The 21,414-nt window shown below is 48.6% G+C and overlaps 1 protein-coding gene across 2 annotated transcripts in view; it reads right to left on the minus strand.

Annotated features, from left to right (window-relative positions):
- Positions 1-21,414, minus strand: part of Jdp2 (Jun dimerization protein 2) — a 39,048-nt gene that overhangs the window by 10,226 nt on the left and 7,408 nt on the right. For both annotated transcript variants that reach the window (XM_063241201.1, XM_063241202.1), the window contains exon 2: positions 19,682-19,905. In XM_063241201.1, coding sequence (XP_063097271.1) covers positions 19,682-19,905 — 224 coding nt within the window. The remainder of the gene's footprint in view (positions 1-19,681; positions 19,906-21,414) is intronic.

Here is a 21,414-nt window from a genome sequence, read left to right on the forward strand (position 1 = left end):
CGTCTGTAACCTTCCCCATAGAGGCTCACAGGAGCCTTTTCTTCTAGAGATGGCCTCTTTGTGTCAGTAAAGCTCGGGGATTAGGTCCTGTCTTCCACAGACACACACGGGCTGAAGGTTGGGTCTAGATTCAGGGTCATAGGCCCTGGATGGCTGGGGCATATCACATAATCCAAGCAGGCCTGGAAAGAATCCAGGGTGTGCCCTTAAGCCTAAAGCCCCAGTTCCACAGGCATCACAGCTTCTCCATCCACCCCAGACCTGTCCTGCACCTGTGCCCATCTGGCCTGACAAGACACAGCCCCAAACTGCCCTTCGTCACACCTTCTCCAGCTTAAAACTGAGCCAAGTCTCCATGAAGCCTCGTACTGCTGGTTCGGAGCTGCCCAGAAGAAATGTGGAAAACAGCTGTGAAGGCCCAGCCAGAAGTAAGTCAGGAGTCCTCCCCCGCAACAGCGCTCGCGCCTGTGCCTGTGCAATCATACCCCCAACTGGAACTGCTTGGGGAACCTCTGCCCTCATCCAGACTCTGCTGGAGTCCCCAGGGTGCAGGCTGCAGCCTCCTCCCTCCTGAGGCTTCTGAATTCTCCAAGCCATTTGGTCAGAGTGGGTGAGAGACAGCAGAGCATCTGCACCACACAGTACAGAGACCTAAACTGGTACAGAGCCCCAAGTGGGAGATGACGCTGTTCCCTGCTGACATAGCAGGAGGAACCACTGTGTGAGGAGGAGGCCACCTGCCATTCAAGACATTTAAATGTGAGATGGGGGCTGGGGCAGAGGGAACATGCCTTTTACCGTTTCCAAGCAGCTCTGGCTCAAGGGCACATTGATCTGTGTGATGCTGCCGATGGGTGGCCCTGTGCCATACTTTGCACTAGGGATCTGCAACCAAGAAGTGTTGATCAACTCTCCTCATCAAGACTGTTCTCAGGCCCCAACCCCCAGCCACAGATGACTGAACAAGCTGAGCGGGGCTACAGTCACCCTCCTGGATTTTTTTTTTTTTTTTTTTTATCATGACAGGATCTTGCTATGTAGTACAGGCTGGCCTTGAACTTGCTTATGTAGCCCAGGCAGGCCTCGAACTCATAGTGCTCTTCTGGTCTCAGTCTCCTGAGTGCTAAGATTACAGGCATGCACTACAATGCCCGGCATAACTTCTGAAATTCGAAACTGGACTGAAAGGTGCTAAGTGCTAGCAGCCAGGTATGGTGGCGAATGCTGCCATCTCAGCACTGGGTGGGTGGGGAGAATGGGGAACATAGCCTAAGGCAGGAACATTGCAAGTCTGAGCCCGACTTGGGCAACTTAATGAGATGCTGCCTCAAATATATATATATAGATGGTGGGTGATATGTAGGGCTACCAACTTTATCCATGTGCCCAGAATTAGAAAGATGAGGCTGCAGAAGTATAGAGATGGTCAGAGACCAGACAAAAGCATTCAGGGAGACCAAGAGAGGAAGAAAGCCAGAGTGAGTGAGCAAGCTACACACCAAAGGGGGCCCTCCCCTCTCCTCTCTGGGGCTCCAGCAAGTGCAGGGTGGGGCACCAAAGAATAAGCACCTCCTTATTGTCATGCCTGACCCCTCATTTGCTCCCCTTGGCCCTGACCCTGGAAGACAAGAGCCTCAGGAAGAGACAGAGACACATGCAGAACACAGAGAGAGGTGAACATAGGCGCAGAGATGCTAAGGCAGAGAAGCAGAGCCACAGAGAGACAGCAGACATGGACAGAGGCCAGTGGCAGGCAGCTGCTGGTAGAAGGTGCACAAGGCCACCATATTGGCCTTCTTGATTGCACCACGGGTGAGCCCGAATATGCTTCCGGTGCTTGGGGTTTATTTTATTTTATTTCTGTATGTTTTATTTTATTTTTTGTTTTTTAAAAAAATCCATTTTATTTCAAGGATGAAAAGAAGGAGGAAAAGGAGAAGGAGGAGAAGAAGAAGAAACCACAACAAAATTTCAAAACACATCAATCAGGGGGCAACAATGGTATATACATTGTGCACTGTCATCCTGTGCTTGGGTTCATGCTAGATACTCCTAAATCTGTCCTGAAACTTCCTCCTTTGGCCTGCAAAGAGTTTCAGGTTTTTGTCACTTTCCATTAAAGGATGCTCAAGACACCATAGCTCCTACTTTGTGAAGCCAGGGGATGCCGGGTGATAATGGAAAAGTAGAGGGTACTCCCCGCTGATCCTACAGGACAAATCCTACAACACCAATGCATCTAGAACATTTCACCCACTGGGAAACTGCAAGAACCTGGGTGCATAAGGGTCCCTAAATACCAGCCATAAAAAGTAAACAACCCAGGAAGGAGGGAAGGGAAAATGAATACCCCCAAATCTCTCTCCTGCTGCTGGTGCCTCCCACTGGTCAAGTTTAACACAAAGCCAGAGTGCAAGGGATGTTGGGTAGTGCAGTCCACTTGAAAGGACACGCAGAAAGGTCCACGGGAATGGATCGGATGCATGGATGAAAACATTCAGTGCATGGCTCTATCTAGGTGATCCTTACAAGCTCCCTGTCAGGGCAGGCAGACAGGAAACAATGACACTAACAGCCAGTGTCCAAGGTCATCTCCACACACAGTTTGCCGCAGGCACTCACCAGATGAGCACCGTGGAGTACTTCAGCTCCTGGGTGGTCTGCAGAGAGCCCTGTTATCCCTATCTGAGCACTCGTGAGAAAGCAGACCCTGACCTTCCCTATCCCTAATGAAATCGAATCCCCATGCGGTATGATTCCCAGGCTGACCTGTGTGCATAAGGAACTCTGCTCTGGAGGCCAGTAAGGGGCTGCTAGAGTTCTCCATAAATACATTTCTCCTACAGGTATCCCCATTTGGTAAACACCACCACTACCATCATCTACATGGCTATTCAAACAAAAGAAACCCAGGAGTAATCCCTCCTTTCACACAGTCCATTTAGTGGCTTGGAGGATTCCACCTGCAAAACACATCTGCGAGCCGTCCACCCACACCATTTCAGCCCTGCTGTCTCCAGCCTGAGCCATGAGCATCGCACTGGCCCAAACGGCTCTCCCTTGGTAATGCAAATCAGCAACTCTGCTTAAAACCTCCCACAGCTCCTATCACATATGGAATAAACTCGAGGCTGCGTTGCACCCACGGGGATGAGGAGACCTGGCCCCACCTGCCCCTCTAACCATCTACTGCATGGATGGGGCTCTATCCCTCAGTTCCCACAGCAGGGCCTCTCTTCTCTTCCAGAAAACACCAAGCTCTTCCCTGTCTCTGGGCTTTGTATTTGCTGCCCTCTACGCTAGGACTTTCTGCTGAACTCTTTGCTGACCACCCCTGTCTAAAATAACCACATCTTCTCTGCCCTGTTAGCGTCTCCCTCTTTACTTCCTCGGGGTACTTCTCACTAATTGCACTTACATTCCCCACATGTGCATCTGCCTGCCACTCCTCGGTCTCCCTCTGAGAATGTCTATCTATTTATAGTTCAGCTATTTACATAAATACCTTAGTCTGCCTCCTTCGCTGCTATCCCCTAGCTGCTAACGCTGAGCATGGCACAGAATGCGTCTTTGATGAATATTTATTAATTAGATCATGGGTATTTCCTTCTCCATGTCAGTAAACAATCTAGGACAGCTCCATTGTCCTCCCCTACTTTTACAAATGAGGGAACTAAGGACATTTAGGCTGCCAGGTTGCTTTGTGACAGCTTAAGATCCCCAGTCAGGTTCTCTAGCCTCAGGAGCCGAGTGCTTTTGCTCTCTGAGAGGCAGGTAGACTACGTGTCTCTCCATACATGTAACAAGGTCTCCCTTTCCAGCTACATCCTCATGATAAGAGCATAAATCAACAGGAGATGATTCAACTTGACAGGCAATGATCAATTTTGCTTTTAACTATGAGTCTTTTAAATTAAAAAAAAATGTTACTGCACAAGGGACATGAATGCATGACATGTAAGCTAGCTGGTTAAAGGAAGGGGCTTAGCCACGTCCTTTCAGCCTAACGCCCACCCACGCTCATGTTTCTTGGGTGCTGTCTATGCAGCTTTGTCAGTGGCAACAGCAGCCCACATGTGACCCTAGATTCTTACATTTCATAAGCATTTTCAAAATTACAGCTTCTGGGACCCACCGACAGACCGAATGAGAAAGAGAAGTGACACATTCAACCCAAGGCCTTGGAAACAGAAAACAAAAGAAACCAAAAAACTTTACATGGATAAAACAATAAGAAAAAAGAACAATAAAGCAAGTAGCAAGAAAAAGCAGAGAAAAGCTCAACCTCACCCTAGAGTGGTGGAGGTATAAACGACTCCATGTCAAACTAAAATCTGGCTTGGATGGAGAGAACCAGCCTTGCCCGAGACTCAGGGCTCGAGGAGTCCCCCAAAAGCTTTGCTACAGACTGGCTATGTTCCTGGGAAAGTCCTGTGCTCTCTCTTCCTCACTGGCAAGCACAATGCATTGATCCTTGCTGGACAGGGTGGTAATCAGCCCAGAGCCAAAACAACAAAGGGTTCTGCAGCTGCCACCTCCCCTGCCCACCTTGCTGGGTGACAGGAAAGCAGTGCCAGGGCCCACAGCGGCACCTTCAGCCTCCCTCTTTGGTGGAGCTGGCACAAAAGGAGAGCTGGCGAGAGAAAAGGGCAGGGTGAGCCAGCCCTGCAGTCTCCAGATCCAGCCCTCGGCCTCCAGCCACCAGCCAGGCCCATGAGAGCCCTTCCCACATCCCTATGGAGGAGCCACATTCCAGCACCAGGGACCCATGAGCACCCTGGGAAGTAAACACCCGAATGCCAAACATACCAGACATTCCCCCACAGAAGCAGGCTGCATGGAGCCAGGGGCTGTGGTCCCAACCCACTCCCTCCTCACACCATCCGCAAAGCAGGACAGTCCAGGGTCCAGTCCTCAGCCAGGCCACAGCTGCCAGCCTGGGTCCGCAGCCCCCTCCGCCTGCAGTAGGGCAGGATGAAAGATGAAGAAACCCCAAGGGCCTGAGTCCAACACCCTTGATGTTGACCCCTTGCAGCCTGCAGGGGCCAGGCATTCCCTGCTAGCACCTCCCTTGGGACTGAGCTGTTAGAAACTGTGTTGGTCTCTCCCATCTCCTCTAGCCAGGCCTTCTTCCTCAAAGGGCCCAAGTCTGGACCTCAAGTTTTTCAGTAAACAGTGGGCAGGGCTTACAGAGAATATTTAAGACAAATGCTCAGTTTACTGGGTTGTGAACTCAAGTCACCTCCAGAGGCCAAGCAAGAAACTGTTAGTGAAGGAAGAGTCTGGGATGGGCCTGTGCCCACTGACTCCCAAGGCAGGGACACCCCAACAAGCAGGTTAAGTACTGCCAAGTCTTCCAAAGCTAGCCAGAAACATGAGTTGTTAGAGTAAAATCTCCCAATGTTTAATGTCAGCAATGAATTTTATTTCAAAATGAACGCTGTGAGCTGAAGAAAACACATCAAAGGCTTGTACCTGCTAAGTTCTGACCTTTGGCACACAATGGCCCCAACGGGGCTGTCATCGGAGGCATGGGTTCTTGTCATTTCCATGTCCCCGTCTGGGACCTCAGGCCCTTCAGTTCACCCCTCCAGGCCTGTGGCTCATCTTTAATGAACACACTAGCTCCCACTTCTCTCTGGCCCCCAAGCCCTGCTGCATAGCGGGCCCGAGGAGCCTCAGTTTACAACTGAGAAGCATCACCCTCCCATTCTCCCAGGCCGCCTTGTGTAGGGCTAGGGGGACTGAAGCCTTCCAAGGTCGCCACTAGACTCTCTCTCTCTCTCTTTTTTTTTCCTTATGGTACCAGGGACCTAACTCAAAACCTTGCACTTACCAGGCAGGCACTTATACCACTGAACTAAATCCCTGGCCTTCAGTCGCTGGATTCTTACTTGCTGGACCCTCTAGGGGAAGACCACTTCACAGTGGGGACCAGAAGTAGCCTGTGAGTTTCTGTATTCAGAGTCTCAGTGCCAGAAAGGAGCTCTTAGCAAGCTCATAGCTCCATCCTGAGATGAGGAAACTGAGGCCTAAGGCAGGAAAAAGCTTGCTGTGACAGGTACACTTGAGAACAGTGACTGGGTCCCCAGGGACAAAGTCAAAGGACGCTACTCAGTGCACCCTTCTGGGCCTCCTGGCCGTGCTGACTCTGCATCATCTTGCCCCTGAATTCTCTCTGCCCTGATCAATGACATTGAACTTGTCTGCCTGGGACTTTGCACATGTACGGTCTCTGGCTTGAGACCTCCTTCCCCTTCCAGGTGAGCCTCCAGCCTATCCTCAGCCGGCTGCTTTTTCCCTCGGTGTACACCCTCTGGATCATCGCTCCAACGGCTCCTGCGGCTTCACAACTTCCTATACACGAAAGCCAATCAATCTTCCTTTCCAGACCCAAACATCCACTGCCAGTAGACAGTGAGTGGGAACGCCCCTCAGTCCCTCAAGGTCCTCGCCCTCTGCTGATTTCTTGATCTCTTCTCTCCATTCAGTTGGTACCGCTGCCCACCCCTTCCCAGGAGCTCCCCTGAGGACAGGCCTCACCTTTCCTCTTTCCCATTCATTTTCTCCAATTGCAAACATATAGGCCATCTGATTGCACCCTTCAAATCATCCTCAGATTGCTCCCCACTGTCCATCCCCATTGTTACTTCCCAGGTCCCTTTCCTCTCCTGGACCACCGTATGTGCCTGGAAGTCCTGCGTGACCATCCTCTAGCCTCACCAGAGCTTAACTTAGGTGCAAATATGACCTTTCGTGGTCAGATGTGATAAATTCTAAGTTCCTTAGCCTAAGGATAAACGTTAGGCTCTTCAGTATATTAAATAAGGTTCCCTGTGGCTTGACCCAACCTGCTGTGGGCATACCTGCAGTCCGTACCACCTCTCTACTTTGTGCTCCTGAAACACCAAGCTGCTACCTACCTCAAGCTTCCCTGCCCCTGTGTGCCTTTACCTTGCTGTCCTCATGGTTTGCTTCTCTTGTCTCCTGGACACTCAGTTGAAGCATCACCTCCCACAGGAAGTCCTCCCTGATCTCATGCCCTCCTGAAGCTGTCCCTCCACTCAGCGCTCCCACACAATGCTAAACTTATCCTAACCCCTATCGTTCTGTCTTCTGTCTTCAGTTTCCATCTCCTCCAGTCACCTGGGCATCCCCTGGGGATCACGCCTGCATCCTGCTGACTTTGCATGCTCAGTACTTTGCAGAGCTCACGGCGATAGCACTCTCTAAATGTCCAGTAAGGGAGGGAAGGAGGGAGATCTGACCCTGGAGCCAGTGACCAGGACTTCTGACTCCCAGCCCCACTGCTCTCTCTGCTTCTCTCCAGCTGCCTTCCAGTGCCAGGATATAACCAAACTCTCACACTGGAGCTGTGTTTGCTCAGAGCAGCTCAGCCAACCACCAGGTGAGAGCTCTGTGCTAGCGCTGGCAGGGAAATGGCTCTACCTGTCAAAATGATTCACTGGGCTCTCACACTGGGCTCAGGTGCTGGTGGTTGAGGCTGCTGTGTTCTCTGCATCTGCAGGAAATGGTGGGGAGGTTCCAGAAGGGAGAAGACCCAGAGGTCATGCATCTCTGTCACTGGGCCAGGAGCTGCAATTCAGACACAGGAAGGAGTCTGCCCAGGCTCTGGGCTGCACAGTGGCAGGACCAGACAGGCCACCGCTTTTTGGGAAGTGGCAGGGCTGCCCTCTGCATGAACGGATAGTCTGAGATGACAGCATGAGCTCTGTCGGCATTAGGGCCCACCACGGACAAGGAGCCCACTGCTCTACCACCCATGTCTCTGCAGCAAGTGGCATTTCCCTGACCTTGGCCCTCTTGAACCCCCTCCCATGTACAGGAAAAACCTTCTTTTAGCTTTAAAGAACCTACAGACAGTAGGCTGCAGAGGCATGGGCTGGTTTCAAAAACAGAATGGGGAAGGGCTTTTCTCTCAGAAAGCCATGGAGAATGGCCCATTTCTACTGCTAAGAAAAGACAGCATTGTGTTTGGAACAAAGCCTGCTAGAGCCAACTGGGCAGGGTGACACCCATTTGTGGACAGTCCTGCTAGGGAGAGCAAACACTGTTGTTACAAAATTGAGAAAGAGTCCAGAAGACAGAGGAAAAATCACATTGGCACAGGCACAGATTCTAACATTGCAGAGAAAAAGAGACGGTGAACACTGAGAACTCCTTTTTCTGGAGGACAGCTATTTGGAGGATGATGACTTCTGTTGAAACATGTCTATTTCCAGCACATTTCATATTTATGATTTTGTGAGGTCTGGTTTCCCACTAGGCAATCAATCTACTTTCTTGCCCCACTGATAATCACTTCAAAAGACGAGGACAGGAGAGAATTAGTGGCCCCACAAGACTCTCGCTAGGTAAGAAGCAGAATGTATCTGGCAGGCAAAACCTCATTTTCTTCTCAGAGAGTTAATAATCCAGTCGAAACTAATTCTTTAACAACTACAGCAAATAGTGTGACCTGCCTGGATTACATACTGGGCTAAAAATGGAGAGACGAGCTCTTGCAAAATGACTCTATGTACAATTACATGAAAATACAGTTGCTGCACAGAATACTCATGAATGGGGCTGTTGTGAGAGCCCTGAGTTGGCTAACGGAGAAAGACCATTTCAAGTGGCATACTCTTAAATCCTTCGGAAGTCATTTGTTTTTCATCGTGAAGGTGAAAAACAAGGTCCTTGCTTAATTATTCTCCACCAAGGCGGTTCTGTTGAATCTGTATGCAGGGTGTGCAGCTAAAACACGGATTTCAGCCAATTTCATTTAATCATGAGGCATGAATAACAGACAAATCACCCAGCAGAAAGGCAGCTTCTACACGGAGGGTACCAAACGCCAGCTAATATAAATCTCGCTGATGTGGCAGAGCCAAGCTGGGATGCCTGGCCTGGAAGACGAAAGGGTGATTTCACCATGAGTGATCCATGTAAGGATTCAGATGCAATCAAAGTTCAGAGAGGTGGTAAAGAAGGGCTTGGCCACCCCAGGACAGGCAAGGTAGGGTAGAGCTCCCTCTCCTACAGGCACAGGCCAGAGCAGCTGAGAACTCGGGGTCATGAACAGCAAACGTGGGTTCCTACAGAATCAGGACAACTAATCTGACTCACTCCCCTAAAACAATAAAGGAGCCAGCCATAGACACGATAGGCAGTTTAATTAATTTGGAAATCCCTTAGGGTGTGGTCACTGGCAAAGGCAAGGCGAGGCTTTTCAGACCTGGAAATAATCACTTTGGAATCACTAACGTGTTCACTGACTCAGAGAGCAACTCATGCCTTGCAAAGATTCAGGTCCCAGGAGCATTAAGGAATTCTCAGGGGCAGAACTAGAGATAGGTTTGAAGGACAGTGTGGCTGTAGGGCCTTGTGGCCATTCTCATAGGTCCTTTGCCAGTCAGAGCTGGAGGCACAGTCATGTCACCCAAGCATTTAGAGAGCACCCAAATCCCCTGGAGGACATATTGTAGCATGGGTTTTTGGGCTCTGTGGTCAGCTTCAGTCTAAGACTAGGGATCCTATACCCTACATCAGGAGGTGAGATCCAGGACTCTGCACCCCTAACAAGCTCCCAGTTCGTGTCAGTATCTGTTGGCCCCACTTTGAGAAACACTAATATACCAGTGGATTTCAGATTGGGGTGTGTGTGTGTATGTTACTGGGATTCAACCCAGGTCCTTCTCACTGAGTGATATCTTGATTCTTATTTAGAGACCAGGGTCTCATTAATTTGCTAAGTGGTCCAGGAGCAAAATCCTCTTGTTTAAATAACACCACAAAATACTAACTTCATATAAAGATAGAATTTTATTCAAGGGTTTATAATTGCATTATAGACTTATAGCCATTTGGCAAGAACCATAAGATGTGTTTTGATTAATATCAAACTTTTAACTTACAGGTTAAGTGGAACATTTGCAGGTTTCTGATAACCTCAGCACCCAAACTATTCTTGTCTGGTTTTTCTCAGACAGGAAAAATCAGCAGTTTGTTATAAATGGTAGCTAGGCAGGCGGTTAGGTAGAAAGATGGAGGTAGGCAGGGGGATTAGGGTAATGCTTTATCAGCTTTGCTTGCATAATACTCATCAGCTAAGGACAAGTAACAGGAAGGGCTCTGCTCTGAAATCTATACAAAACGGAGCAACCTGGCACCAGCTGTCACCTCGATGGTGCTCTCCAAGGTGACACATTTCATAAATAATAGGTATGTGCATTTATGTGGATCTTGTTTTCTTTTAAAAGAATAGATAAAATGAAGCCTTAAAAATGTGGTCCTGGAGCCAAACATGGTGATGCACGTCTGCAATCCTAGCAACACGGAAGGCTGAAGCAGAAGGACTTCCACAAAATAGAGGCCAGCCTGGGCTACACAGTGAATTCAAGGCCAGGCTGAACTGCACAGTGAAACCCTATGTCAACATCAAAAAACCTTGGCAAATGACTTAATCTAGCTGTTAGAATAGATCAGAGAAGATGACATCTGGAAAAGAGTTTCATAAGCTGCGAAATGCATTGTCTGGGTTAGTCATGCAGATGCTGCATCCCTTAAAGTCCTGGGCTGGTCCGGGTAGAACCCCTACCAGCCTGCACAGACCCATTGAGTCAGAAGGCTCCCCAGGGGTCCTGACAAATGGCAGCCAGTTAGGAACACTGTTTCCCTGCAGCCCTACACCAAGGGCTGTCGGAGCCCACCCCTTGCCTCTGGATGCTACTAGTAGCAAAAAGGAAAGGCCAGAGAATGAGTCTAGCCAGACCCTGGCTTTCCACTGCTGCTGGTCCAAGAGCGGAATTAACAATCACAGCTCCTGACCCTGGAGCGCCTCCATACACTGGGTGATCTGCTCCATTATCCCTTCTAATCTTTCCCATTTCCCTGCGGCAGAGGTTACGCCTCCCCATCTTAAAAAGTTTTATTGAAATAAAACTCACACGCATCCTACAATTTGCCCAGTGAAATAGACAATTCAACAGCTTTCAGTATATCCACAGAGTTGTGCAATTCCCACCAGAATCAAGCACTTTTATCACCTCCCAAAGAAACCCAAAAGCCGCAGCCACCACTCTCATTCTTCCCATCTCCCAGTCTTGAGCCAGCAGAGGACCAGTTCCACTTCCTACGTCTGTAGATGTGCTTTCCTGGGTACTTTATGTATATGGAGTCATGTACCGTGTGTCCTCTGTGAGTGGCTTCTTTTACTCATGACACTGTTTTCAAGTTTCCAGACTGTAGCATGTATCAGTATTCTTTTTAGGGACCAGTTATATTCCATTATGAATATATCACATGTTTTTTAGCCATTGAGGCGCAGCTCAGATATTTCCACTTTGGCACTATCATGAATATCGCTGCTATAAACGTTCACATACATATTTTTGTGTGAGCATATTTTCCTTCCTACTGGGTGTGTGTGTGTGTGTGTGTGTGTGTGTGTGTGTAATTGCTGGCTCATACGGTGACTCTATCTTTAGCCTTTTGAGCAACAGCCAGACCATTTCCCAAAGTGGCTGCACCACATAATGGTCTCACTAATAGTTCATGACTGCAAAAGCCCCATCCTCACAAAACTTGCTTTATCTCTTTTAGGGTTACAGTCACAGAGTGGTATGAAGTGCTGTCTCACTGTGGCTCTGGTTTGCACTTCCTTGAGGGCCAATGTAACTGATCGTTGTGTTAGTTCATCATTTATGTATTTTCTTTGAACAAATGTACACTAAGATGTTTTGCCTAGCTCCCAACTAAGTTATCTTTTCATTATTCAGCTGTAATAGTTTTATATATTCTAGATACAAGTTCCTTATTAGATCTATGATTTGCAAAGATTTTCTCTCTCTGTGGACTTTTTTTCACATTTTGTGTCCTCTGGTATGCAAAATTGTCCAATTTTGATGATGTTTAATTTATAGGTTTTTTTAGTTGCTTGTGTTTTGGTGTGTTGGGGGATCACATCAACAAAACCATTGTCTAAGCCAAGATCATAAAGATTTACAGCTGTTTTCTTTTGAATTTTACCATTTTAGCTACTAAGTTTAAGTTTTTTATTTTTTTTGTACCAGGAAAGGTTTTCACCCATGCTGACTGCTCACCTCATCTCTCCTGACATTACCTGGAAGAGCAGGCCTGCTCTGGACTGACCAGGAGGGGTCTGGGGTGGGAAGTGGGGTCCCATTTCATGGAGCCCTTCACCCACCCCAGCTCCCAAGCTGGATGACTTGACATCTAGTAGCCAAGTGTGAAGCACAATTTAGTTTTTATTCTCTTATCTCAGGTTTGAGAGCCAACTATCCAACCTTCTTCTTCTTTACTGCTGACCAGGCAGTTTTCCCACAGAAGTAACAAATCCTCCAAATCCTCACATCTATTTAACAGTGCTTTTATTTTCTTCTTCATTTTCACAAGGGAGGATATGAAAGCTCAAACATCTAGTGATCTGCTCAGAGCCAAACTATTCCAATGCAATGCCCTGCTTTGAAATGGCATTGCTTCTCAAGAGCCCAACATCTTTATTTGTTGGCAGGGGAGGCAGGGAGAAGGGCTACAGAGACGAAGAGCAAGGAACTTGTCATCCAGCGAATGCATAAGCGCTGTGCTTAGGAAAAGAGGCCTCAAAGCAAAAGAACAGGGCCCAGCATGTGATAGGAAATGCACAATCTTGAAGCACGGCTACCCCAGAGGAGCCGCGGAACTCCATGCCCAGCACCTTCACAACCTGCCTGAGTCTATCCGAATTTCTTTCTAGGTCTTTCTCCTGCAATCTTGGGTCAGTTGCTTTGTGCCTTTTAGGCATAGTAGAGGGGAGGGAGATTTGAGAAGCTTCACATTATTCAGCAAGGTAGGTCTCACCTTGGAGAGGGCTCAGTTTCCCAACTATGAGTCCACATTGCCAGTGGACCTGGGGACACCAAAAGATGACCAACATTGAGTGAAGCGGCCACTTCACAGGGCTGCTAAAAAAAATAACTAGTGGGCCAGGGATTTATCTCAATGGCGTAAGCACTTGCCTGGCAAGCACGAGGTTATGAGTTTGATCCCCGGTACCAAACAAACAAACAAACAAAAAACTAGTGGTTGATAGGTATCCAGTAATGACGTTAACACCACAGGAACCAAACAAGGGGTCATACAAAGCAGTTAAGGGACATGAGAAGGCTGAAGAGCCTTCTTCTCATAGCAGGTGAAGACAGCAGGAACTCCAGCTGTCTCTAAAGTGCACAGACTACCAGAAACAGGCAGATCAGCTTGCTTTCCTGAATTCCAGGCCACAGGCTCAAAATGCCCCAACACCAGTGCTGTCCGACTAGATGGTTCGCTACATATGTACCAGTTTCTATAACAGTAGCTGACAGGGATGATGCGCTACACACAAAATCATCTTTACACACCTTCGTGATGCAACTTTATGAGCTTTAGTTGCCTTCTTCTATAAATGAGGGTACTGATGCTCTGAAGAATCAGCTGACTTATGAACAGTCATGTCAGGCATGTGAGACAGAGCCAAACTTTAACCCAGGTGCTTCAGTTCAAACCCAGACCCAAGAAGCAGGCCCTCTGGTTGGGATGGAATGGTGCCATGCTCCCATGACAAGCGGGCACCTCTAAACACAAGTTGCCCAGCACTGCCAGGCATGGGGGACCCTCCAGGAAATGGAAGCCCAAGGCGCAAGTACCCAAATCAATGATAAAAATTCAGATAATGGTCACATTTGAAAAGTGGATCACAATTTATGTTATGTGTGTGTCTTATCCCAAGTATCAGTGAAACTTTTACCTGCATTAATTCATTCTTCATCACAGCAACTCTGAGAGGTAGGTATTATTATTATCCCCATCTTAACACAGAATGTCTAAGGAAAAGCAATAGGATCTTTCAAAAGTGACTTGGGCTAAGAGTGCACTATCCAGCTAGATTTCGAATGTCATCTCTCCAGGAGTTTATGCTAGGACAAGAGCAATTATGACCAACCCTAAATAAAAGCTCTAGAACTCTCCTGAACACTGGATGTGATATCAAAGAAGAGAGTATCAAAAGGGCCAATGTCAAACACACTCACTCTGGCTAATCAGTATCAATCATTCTTCCTCGAATGGAATTGTTTACCTACAGGAAAGCCAATACTTTTAGAAACATGCTAACAAAGACGATGGAAGCAAAGTAAGAATTCAGGACTTCAAAGATGAGGTTGGAGATTCTATTCCAAGAAAGAACGCATTGGATCTTTCTGCCAACCAAGTAAGACAAAAAAATATATCAGAGCCACGGGAAAGAAGGCCAATGCTATTCCAAAGAACCACAAATTAAAAACCAATTATGCAAAGCTTGCTAAAGAAATGCCCGTGGGCTGCCTTTAAGCTTCAAGTCACTAAAAACACAAGCAAGCATAGGCCAATGTTTACATCTGATTTGGGCAACTTTTTATACTTAGGCTAAAATGTGGATGAACATTTTAGACTCTTTTATGAACAAACTTTGGGGAGATCACCTAGCTCAGAGTAAGCCACTCTCTGGGTCCTCCCTATGACCCATAGTGTCCAATTCACTATCCACTGAAGACTCTTAAAATCATCTAAAAGGTCCTGGATAAGTTGGGAAGTCACTTCTCAACAGCATCTTACTAATTTTGAGCCTGTTAAGCAAATATCCAGATTCCCTAAACAGTACCTGTAAAGATTTCAATGGTAGGACTGGGGATTTAGCTCAGTGGCATAAGCACCTGCCTGGCAAGTGTGAGGTTGTGAGTTCAATCCCCGGTACCAAAAAAAATTAAAAAATAAAAAAAATAAAGAATTTGATGGTAGTGATCTGGAGTAGAGTCTGAAAATCTAAATTTTTAAGAAGTTTCCCAAGCTAGTTGGATGATCAGCCAAGTTTGGAAATGGCTAGTTAGATCTTAAAGTGTTTCCTTGTTTTTCTGCCCAAAGACATTTAAATGCAGAAACAGAAAAATTAGTGAATAGGAACAAGGTAAGAATCAGAAAGCAGCAGCAAGAGACAGAAAGTTTAAGTGACTTGCCATGTTGTCAGCCAACAATGTCCAGACCGACAAACACGCATTAAACATACAAACCATGGGGGGAGCTTCCAGGCCGACGGAAATGAAAAGAAATGTAGAATGTAGACTCTTGCCCTTGTTTTTAGTTTCTGAGCCTGCAACACAATCCCCAAAATAGGCTGGTGACAGACAGCACGAAGGGCACCAGGACAACAGGGAGCAGCAGGGACTGTGGTGAACGGGGGACTGCATGGGACACACAGGGCACACGCACTCAGCTCCAGCCTCCTGCTGCCTACCAGGGTGTGGACCTGCAGTGGCTGGAGGGTCTGGCATCTCCAAAGAAGCGGCAGAGACTGTATTTCCCAGCTTTTAAACATAGCAACTCATTCAGCTAAGGAAAAAAAGAAAAGAAGGAAAAAGGGAAGGAGAGAAGTACAGAAGGAAGGAAGTGAAAGGAAAGAAATGAAATAGAGGGGAGGGGAGAGAAGGGGAGGGGAGGGGAGGGGAGGGGAGGGGAGGGGAGGGGAGGGGAGGGGAGGGGAGGGGAGGGGAGCCAAATAAGATTGATATGCAGGCTGATGCCTGGCCCTGGAATGACACCACATCTTTCTTGAAAGGTCACCCAGGCAGTCTCCTGAGCACTTGGGAGTGGCACAGAGGGCAACGATCCTGTCACCAGGCTCAGTGAACACTTGGTATCCAGCTGAGTGTACAAGGGTGGGGCGGCTGGCCTCCCTCCCCTCCCAGAAGAAATGCATTCCAGGTTCTGAGGCAGGGTATGGTCACAGGGCCACTGCAGTAGCTTCAGCAGATGATGTGGACAGGGCCAAGTCCTCAGGCCAGCAGAGAAGGAAGGTTGAGCAGTCTAGATGACAAGGGTTACAGGACAATGAAAGAGGAAAGGTCTGGAGAAAGCCAGGGAGCAAAGCTGTCTTAGAAAGGAATACCGGACAGGAAAAAAGAGAAAGAGGCCAGAAAGAGTACGGCAGCACAATTCATAAGAGCTAAGTCTCAGTACTGGTCCACCAACAGATAAGCGGATAAAGAAAATGTGGTCTCTATAAACCATGGAGTACTACTCTGCCATAAAGAAAAAAATTAATGTACTGTGCCCCGAAATCATAATGTTAGGTGAGATAAATCAGACATACAAGCTTAAATATCGCATGGTTTCTCTTATACAAAAAACTCAAAATATTATAAAAAACAAAATAAAAAATAGGCAACAGAGAAAAGGGAAACAGATCTTTTACAAAAGGGAAGGGGACCAAGAGAGGGAGGAAGAGGGGAGGGAGGATCAAGATAAGGATGGAAGAAAAGAATTGAGAGGCGTTAGGTACACGCACCGACTCCCCGTGAGGAATGCAGCCATTATGTACTACAGACATGTCTGACAAAAAAACAACACGGAAAAAAAGCAGTAAAAGCCCTTTAACCCAAGATGTCCCCAGAAGCCCTGGCCAGCTGTCAGAGGAGCAGCCTGCCACTGTCCATCCTATTGGGCTGCTTAGTTTTGCTTCACAGGACTGACCACCAGCCGATCTTTTATATTACACATTAATTGGTTCTTTTTAGCTGCTCTCACAGCAATATACAGTTTCAAGAGAGGGAGGATTTGACCGGCTTTGTTTGCAAATCAGGCTAGTGCTTGTCCCACAGTGCCCAGTATATGGACTGCAGGCGAGCAGTTGGTATTGAACTGGTTCAGCATTATATGTCAACAGGATAGAGAATAACATCAACCCAAAGCACTTCCTGACCCACAGACTTCTTGCTTCTCTCAGTTGCTTGGATTTTCTTTTGCTGGAGTGCTGCATGCATTTGGAAATGACACAGGCGAGGCATAGCTTTGACGAGCAGACAGCCCAGTCAAGAGCTGCCTGGACTTCGGTGTGGCCCGTGCCCTCTTGGAGCCTAGGGGACAACCAGACTGCAGAACTGCAGAGCTGCCACCAACTGGGCTGTCACCAAAGTGATCAAGTGCTCTGTGGCCAGGTTCACTGGGCCTCCCCAGCCCCAAAGAGCTCTCATCGGTGGCCTGGAAGGGCCAGAGTGAACACGGAGACAGCGCTGAGACTGCAAAAGCTTTTGCACTCAATTCAGACTGCCTGGGCTCCTCTCTTGCCGTTGTGGACCTCGACTGTAATGGGACATAAAAGCACTGACAGTAACGTCACAGGGTTCTTGTGTGACATAAGTGTCTAGTACCATGCCTGCCTGGTACAAGCTCAGGACAAGGATGATATGGTTGGGACAGCAACAGAATTGCCATCATCATCCAGGGCCCAGCAGCCCCACAGCACGACCCGAGTCACTTAATCTCCTTGCTGGACCTTAAATTTCTCTCCTCTAATACGGGGATAACCTGGCCACCAGAACGGAGTAAAGAATAAATGAGACCCTGCATGTCCAGCACTCGGCACAGGCCTGTGCTTCATCCGTGTGAGCCGGTGCCTCATTACTATTCAAGAAACTTTCACTAGTCTAAAATGCCAATGTGAAAATCTGCCATATGCAAATAGGTCTCAGAACACAGCCTCAACAGCTGCAAGGTTCTGCCCCCACTCGCTCTGGGTTTTCCTTGCTCCCAGGATGAGCCCCACCTCCAAGGTGGGACTAGCACAAGCTGGGAGATGGATTCTCAGCACAGGGCCTGCTGCCTTCCCCCATGAGGCATGAGCTCTGCAGATCCAAGTGTCGCAGTGCCCCCGCAACACTGACGGCGAGCAAGAGGACATGCAAATATGCCCTAAAAACAGCTTGTTATTTTTGGGGGCTGGATGGTACCCTTTTGAGGGTGCTGGTGAGGACAGCATGTCACTGTCAGGTACAGGGCATTTGCCATCAGTTTGGGGGTGGCTGTGAAATGTAAAAATACCCCACCTGAATAAAGGCCATTTCCAAAAAAAGGGGGAGGCTCTCCCAGAGCCTTTTTTGGGGGGGAGGTGGCAACTCAGTTCTCCAAGCAAGTGCCAGCTGGGCCAAACCATGCCCAAGGCACCTGGCTTCATCAAGCCACTCATAGTGCTGGGCCCAGGGACACTGCTCAGCTATAGGTCCACAATGACAATTTTACTGTGGAATGATCCAGAAACAGAGACTCTGGGGCCACGGGGCTGGGTAGGAAACTAGCAGCAGGCCAAAGACAAGGGCCTTCCATCAGAAAAACGGGACACTAAGCCAGGAAAGGCTATTAACAGTACAGCAGTGATTGACAAAGTCAGTTTGGAAAAATCTAATCACTGTCTACTCCTTGTAATCAACAATCTTTAGAAGGCGCCTGCTGTGTAACTAATGAAGGTGCCTCAAGCACAGAAGGCCACAGGAAGGATCAGGAACTGGAGGTAGATGAAGGGAGCCAGCAGTAACAAATGCAAAACCTACAGCATAATCAGGACCAAGTTACAGGGACGTAGAGGGGCCAGTGACAAAATGGAGAAAGGAAAAAGTGAGGTGGCACTTCATTTAGTACAGTAGTTGCAATGACTGAGCAGGACAGTGTGACCAGATTTTCCCATTTTTTAATTGCAATGTTTAAGTGAAATGTTGGTTCGAGTTGCTTTTTAAATACTACACAGGCCAAACAAAACATATCTCAGAGCCAGATCCAGCCCACAAACGGCCAGCTTGCCACTTGTGGCCAGGCCCCCAGAATCCCTTCCTTGCAGTTTTCATGGTGCTTAGGGGAGAGAGGAGCTCAGGCATAGTTGCATAATATCCACAGCCCCTCCCCAGACACAGTTCCGCACTCAGGAGCGCCTCTCTCCTGACCCCAGAGCCTCCACACTCCATCCTGAGGGAGGAACCAGGCCCATCTTTGCCTGGGAACACTCTCCCTGGACAGAGCCCTGCACACCTGACACTCAGAGATATCCCACGCCCTGCCCACCTCCTCTCCCTGGCTCCTTCTGTCTGGTGGCTACTCTGCCAGGCCCCCACAGAAATGGCTCTTCTGGGGCACTCGCTGGGGAAAACACTCGAGCAAATCACAAGTTTGGGCTGGCATGCACTGCACTGATGCTGAGCCATGCTGGGGACTTCTGCTTCTCACCAGTCCCTTGGGAAAAGCTGCCCTTCGGCATGTAAGGCTTGTGAGAGCTGCAGGTGCAAGGGCCTGGGGTGGGGGAGGTGCTCCGTGTCTGGGTCTTTTGCCACCCCTATCTCAGGCAGGTGATGCTGGGGACTGAGGCCATGCCTTGCTCTGGCAGCTGCTAGATAAGTGAGGCCATATCACCTGGCTTCCAAGTTCCCTTGTTCCAGCCCCAATCTGGGGCCAACAGAGATGAAGGCAATGATGTGACAAGCAATGATAAATTTTAGAGATAACTCAATGTTAGCATTCTCCTCTACACTTTTCCAAACATGCACACATTATCTCTGCCCATGCAGCACCCCAGAGAGATCGCCAAGATGTCATTATTCATTTGCATCGTCACATTTCCCTTGCCCCTCAAAGCAGCCTCCTGACCTAGCCTTGAATGTGTCCATGAATCCCCAGGGCAGTTGGTTAAAATGCAGATTCCAACTGCAGGGGCCTCAAACTCCCCCCACCCCCAACCCCATTTACACTACTGGTCTTCATGGCACATTATGAGCAGCAAGGCCAGAGTTCCACAGCATGTCACATTTAGGGCCAGGCCTAAGTCTCTCGAGTGACAGGACACACTCACCTCACTTTTCACGGGTTGGGGCCTCTTGCCCAGTTTCACCTCCAGGAAGTGCAAGGGTGCAATCATGGCCCCAATGTTGCGAATGTCGGCGTATTTCAGCTCCTCTGCAGTTAGAGCTGAGCTGGGGAGTCCTGTGAGAGGGCCGAGCCCTGGCAGAGAGCCTGCGGTCACAGAAGGGTCTGGGATCTGCCCAGGCATCATAGCAAGAGGAGCAACAAGCCAGCCTGGAGTGGGCAAAAGAAAGCAGTACAGGACGATCAGCTCTGAGGCCAGGAGCTCCACACCCTGCTGTCCCTTCCTTCATCAATGTTCCCGAGTCCCTTCCCTCCCAGGCACTCTTCCTGCCCTTAGGTCCTTTCTGTTACCGAAGAAAATCAACTGACTGACACCCATCCCTGGCGCTGCTGGGATTTGTCCTCTCCCAAGGCAAGGCTTAACCCAATCAATGGCAAAATTTATTCAGCATTTTCTCCTTAATGATCCTTCTACCTGCCCCATTAGCCTGGCCCAGAGCCCCTTGCACAGAAGAAGGCGGGACACAGGAGATAACTCATTCAAGGCTACACTCAGTTAAAGCTGGGGTGGGGATGGCTGGGGTTTAAATGGCACCGCACTGCCTCTGAAGAGACTGACTCTAGCAGTGAGATCTCAAGCACCTTGTTACCTCTTTAAAAGGGAGCTATTTTTGGTCTGGCATGGTGCCTCCCCTCAAATCACACATCCTATTCTGCATACTTGTTAAGAACCCTTGAATACAAGATAAAGCAAATCCAAGTTAAAGGTATGAGGATGAGCCTGCGTGAGTGAGGCGGGTCTGTAGGGAAGTCAGGCAAAGAGATGGAATTAATTAGCACGTGCTTTCCCAGCGGAACCCAGTACCAGAAAATTCCTCCACGGTCTCTCCATTCTCACAGCAAACACGTACTCTAGCTCTGCCAGACCCGAGGGGTTTACCAGGGAAGACAGATGCCCAGCACTTAAGAAGGGCATAAAGGAGACAGATCAGCACCATGGGAATTCTTATTTCTTTCCTCCCTTTGCTGGGGGAAACACATGGGTAAGAGCTGGTCATTGTTTTCAAGGCACAGAGGACAGTGAAGAAACTTGTCTGCCAATAAATCGTAGGCCCTTAAAGGGCTCCTACCCTTCCACCCATCCATTCCTCCCTCCACTTGCTGATGAGCTCCTGCAAGCCGGCAGGGTCTGGGCACAGGGAGAGCAGGCGTGAAGGGATTAAAGTAGCCTTGTTAGGAGTATTCTAGCGCAACGATACTCAAACACTGCAATACTGCAAAGGATGCCATCCCTCCCTCTTCCTGTCAGCATAGGGCCATACAAAATCCTGGAGCTCCCCAGAGGAAACCTTTCACCTGTCCTTCCACCTCGATCTGTTACCTTCCTTGGAGAAAGGTGCACTTGGTAAACAGGAGAGATGTGATATCCGCCAGGCCATGGTGTCCTCACATGGGAGTGACTCCAGTGGGTGACTCCCCACCCACTCCCCTCCTTGAGATCCTCAGGTTTAGAATTCAGAAAGGGACTCAACAGAGAGCCCATGGTGGCCAGCAGTGCAGCCACGTTCTCCCTCTATCTCTATTTTATTTTCAAGGGTGGCACCTGGCTCCCTAGACAAATCTGAGGCCTGATTCTTTATCAGCTGTGCACTTTGTGGGGGGGTCAGGTGAGTGATTTGCATCCTCAAGCCACAAAGGCTTCTACTAAATGGCATTTTG

The sequence above is a fragment of the Cavia porcellus genome, unplaced genomic scaffold (genome assembly GCF_034190915.1).
Source record: "Cavia porcellus strain 051 isolate PalLab524CR breed Dunkin Hartley unplaced genomic scaffold, mCavPor4.1 scaffold_31, whole genome shotgun sequence".
Taxonomy (NCBI): domain Eukaryota; kingdom Metazoa; phylum Chordata; class Mammalia; order Rodentia; family Caviidae; genus Cavia; species Cavia porcellus.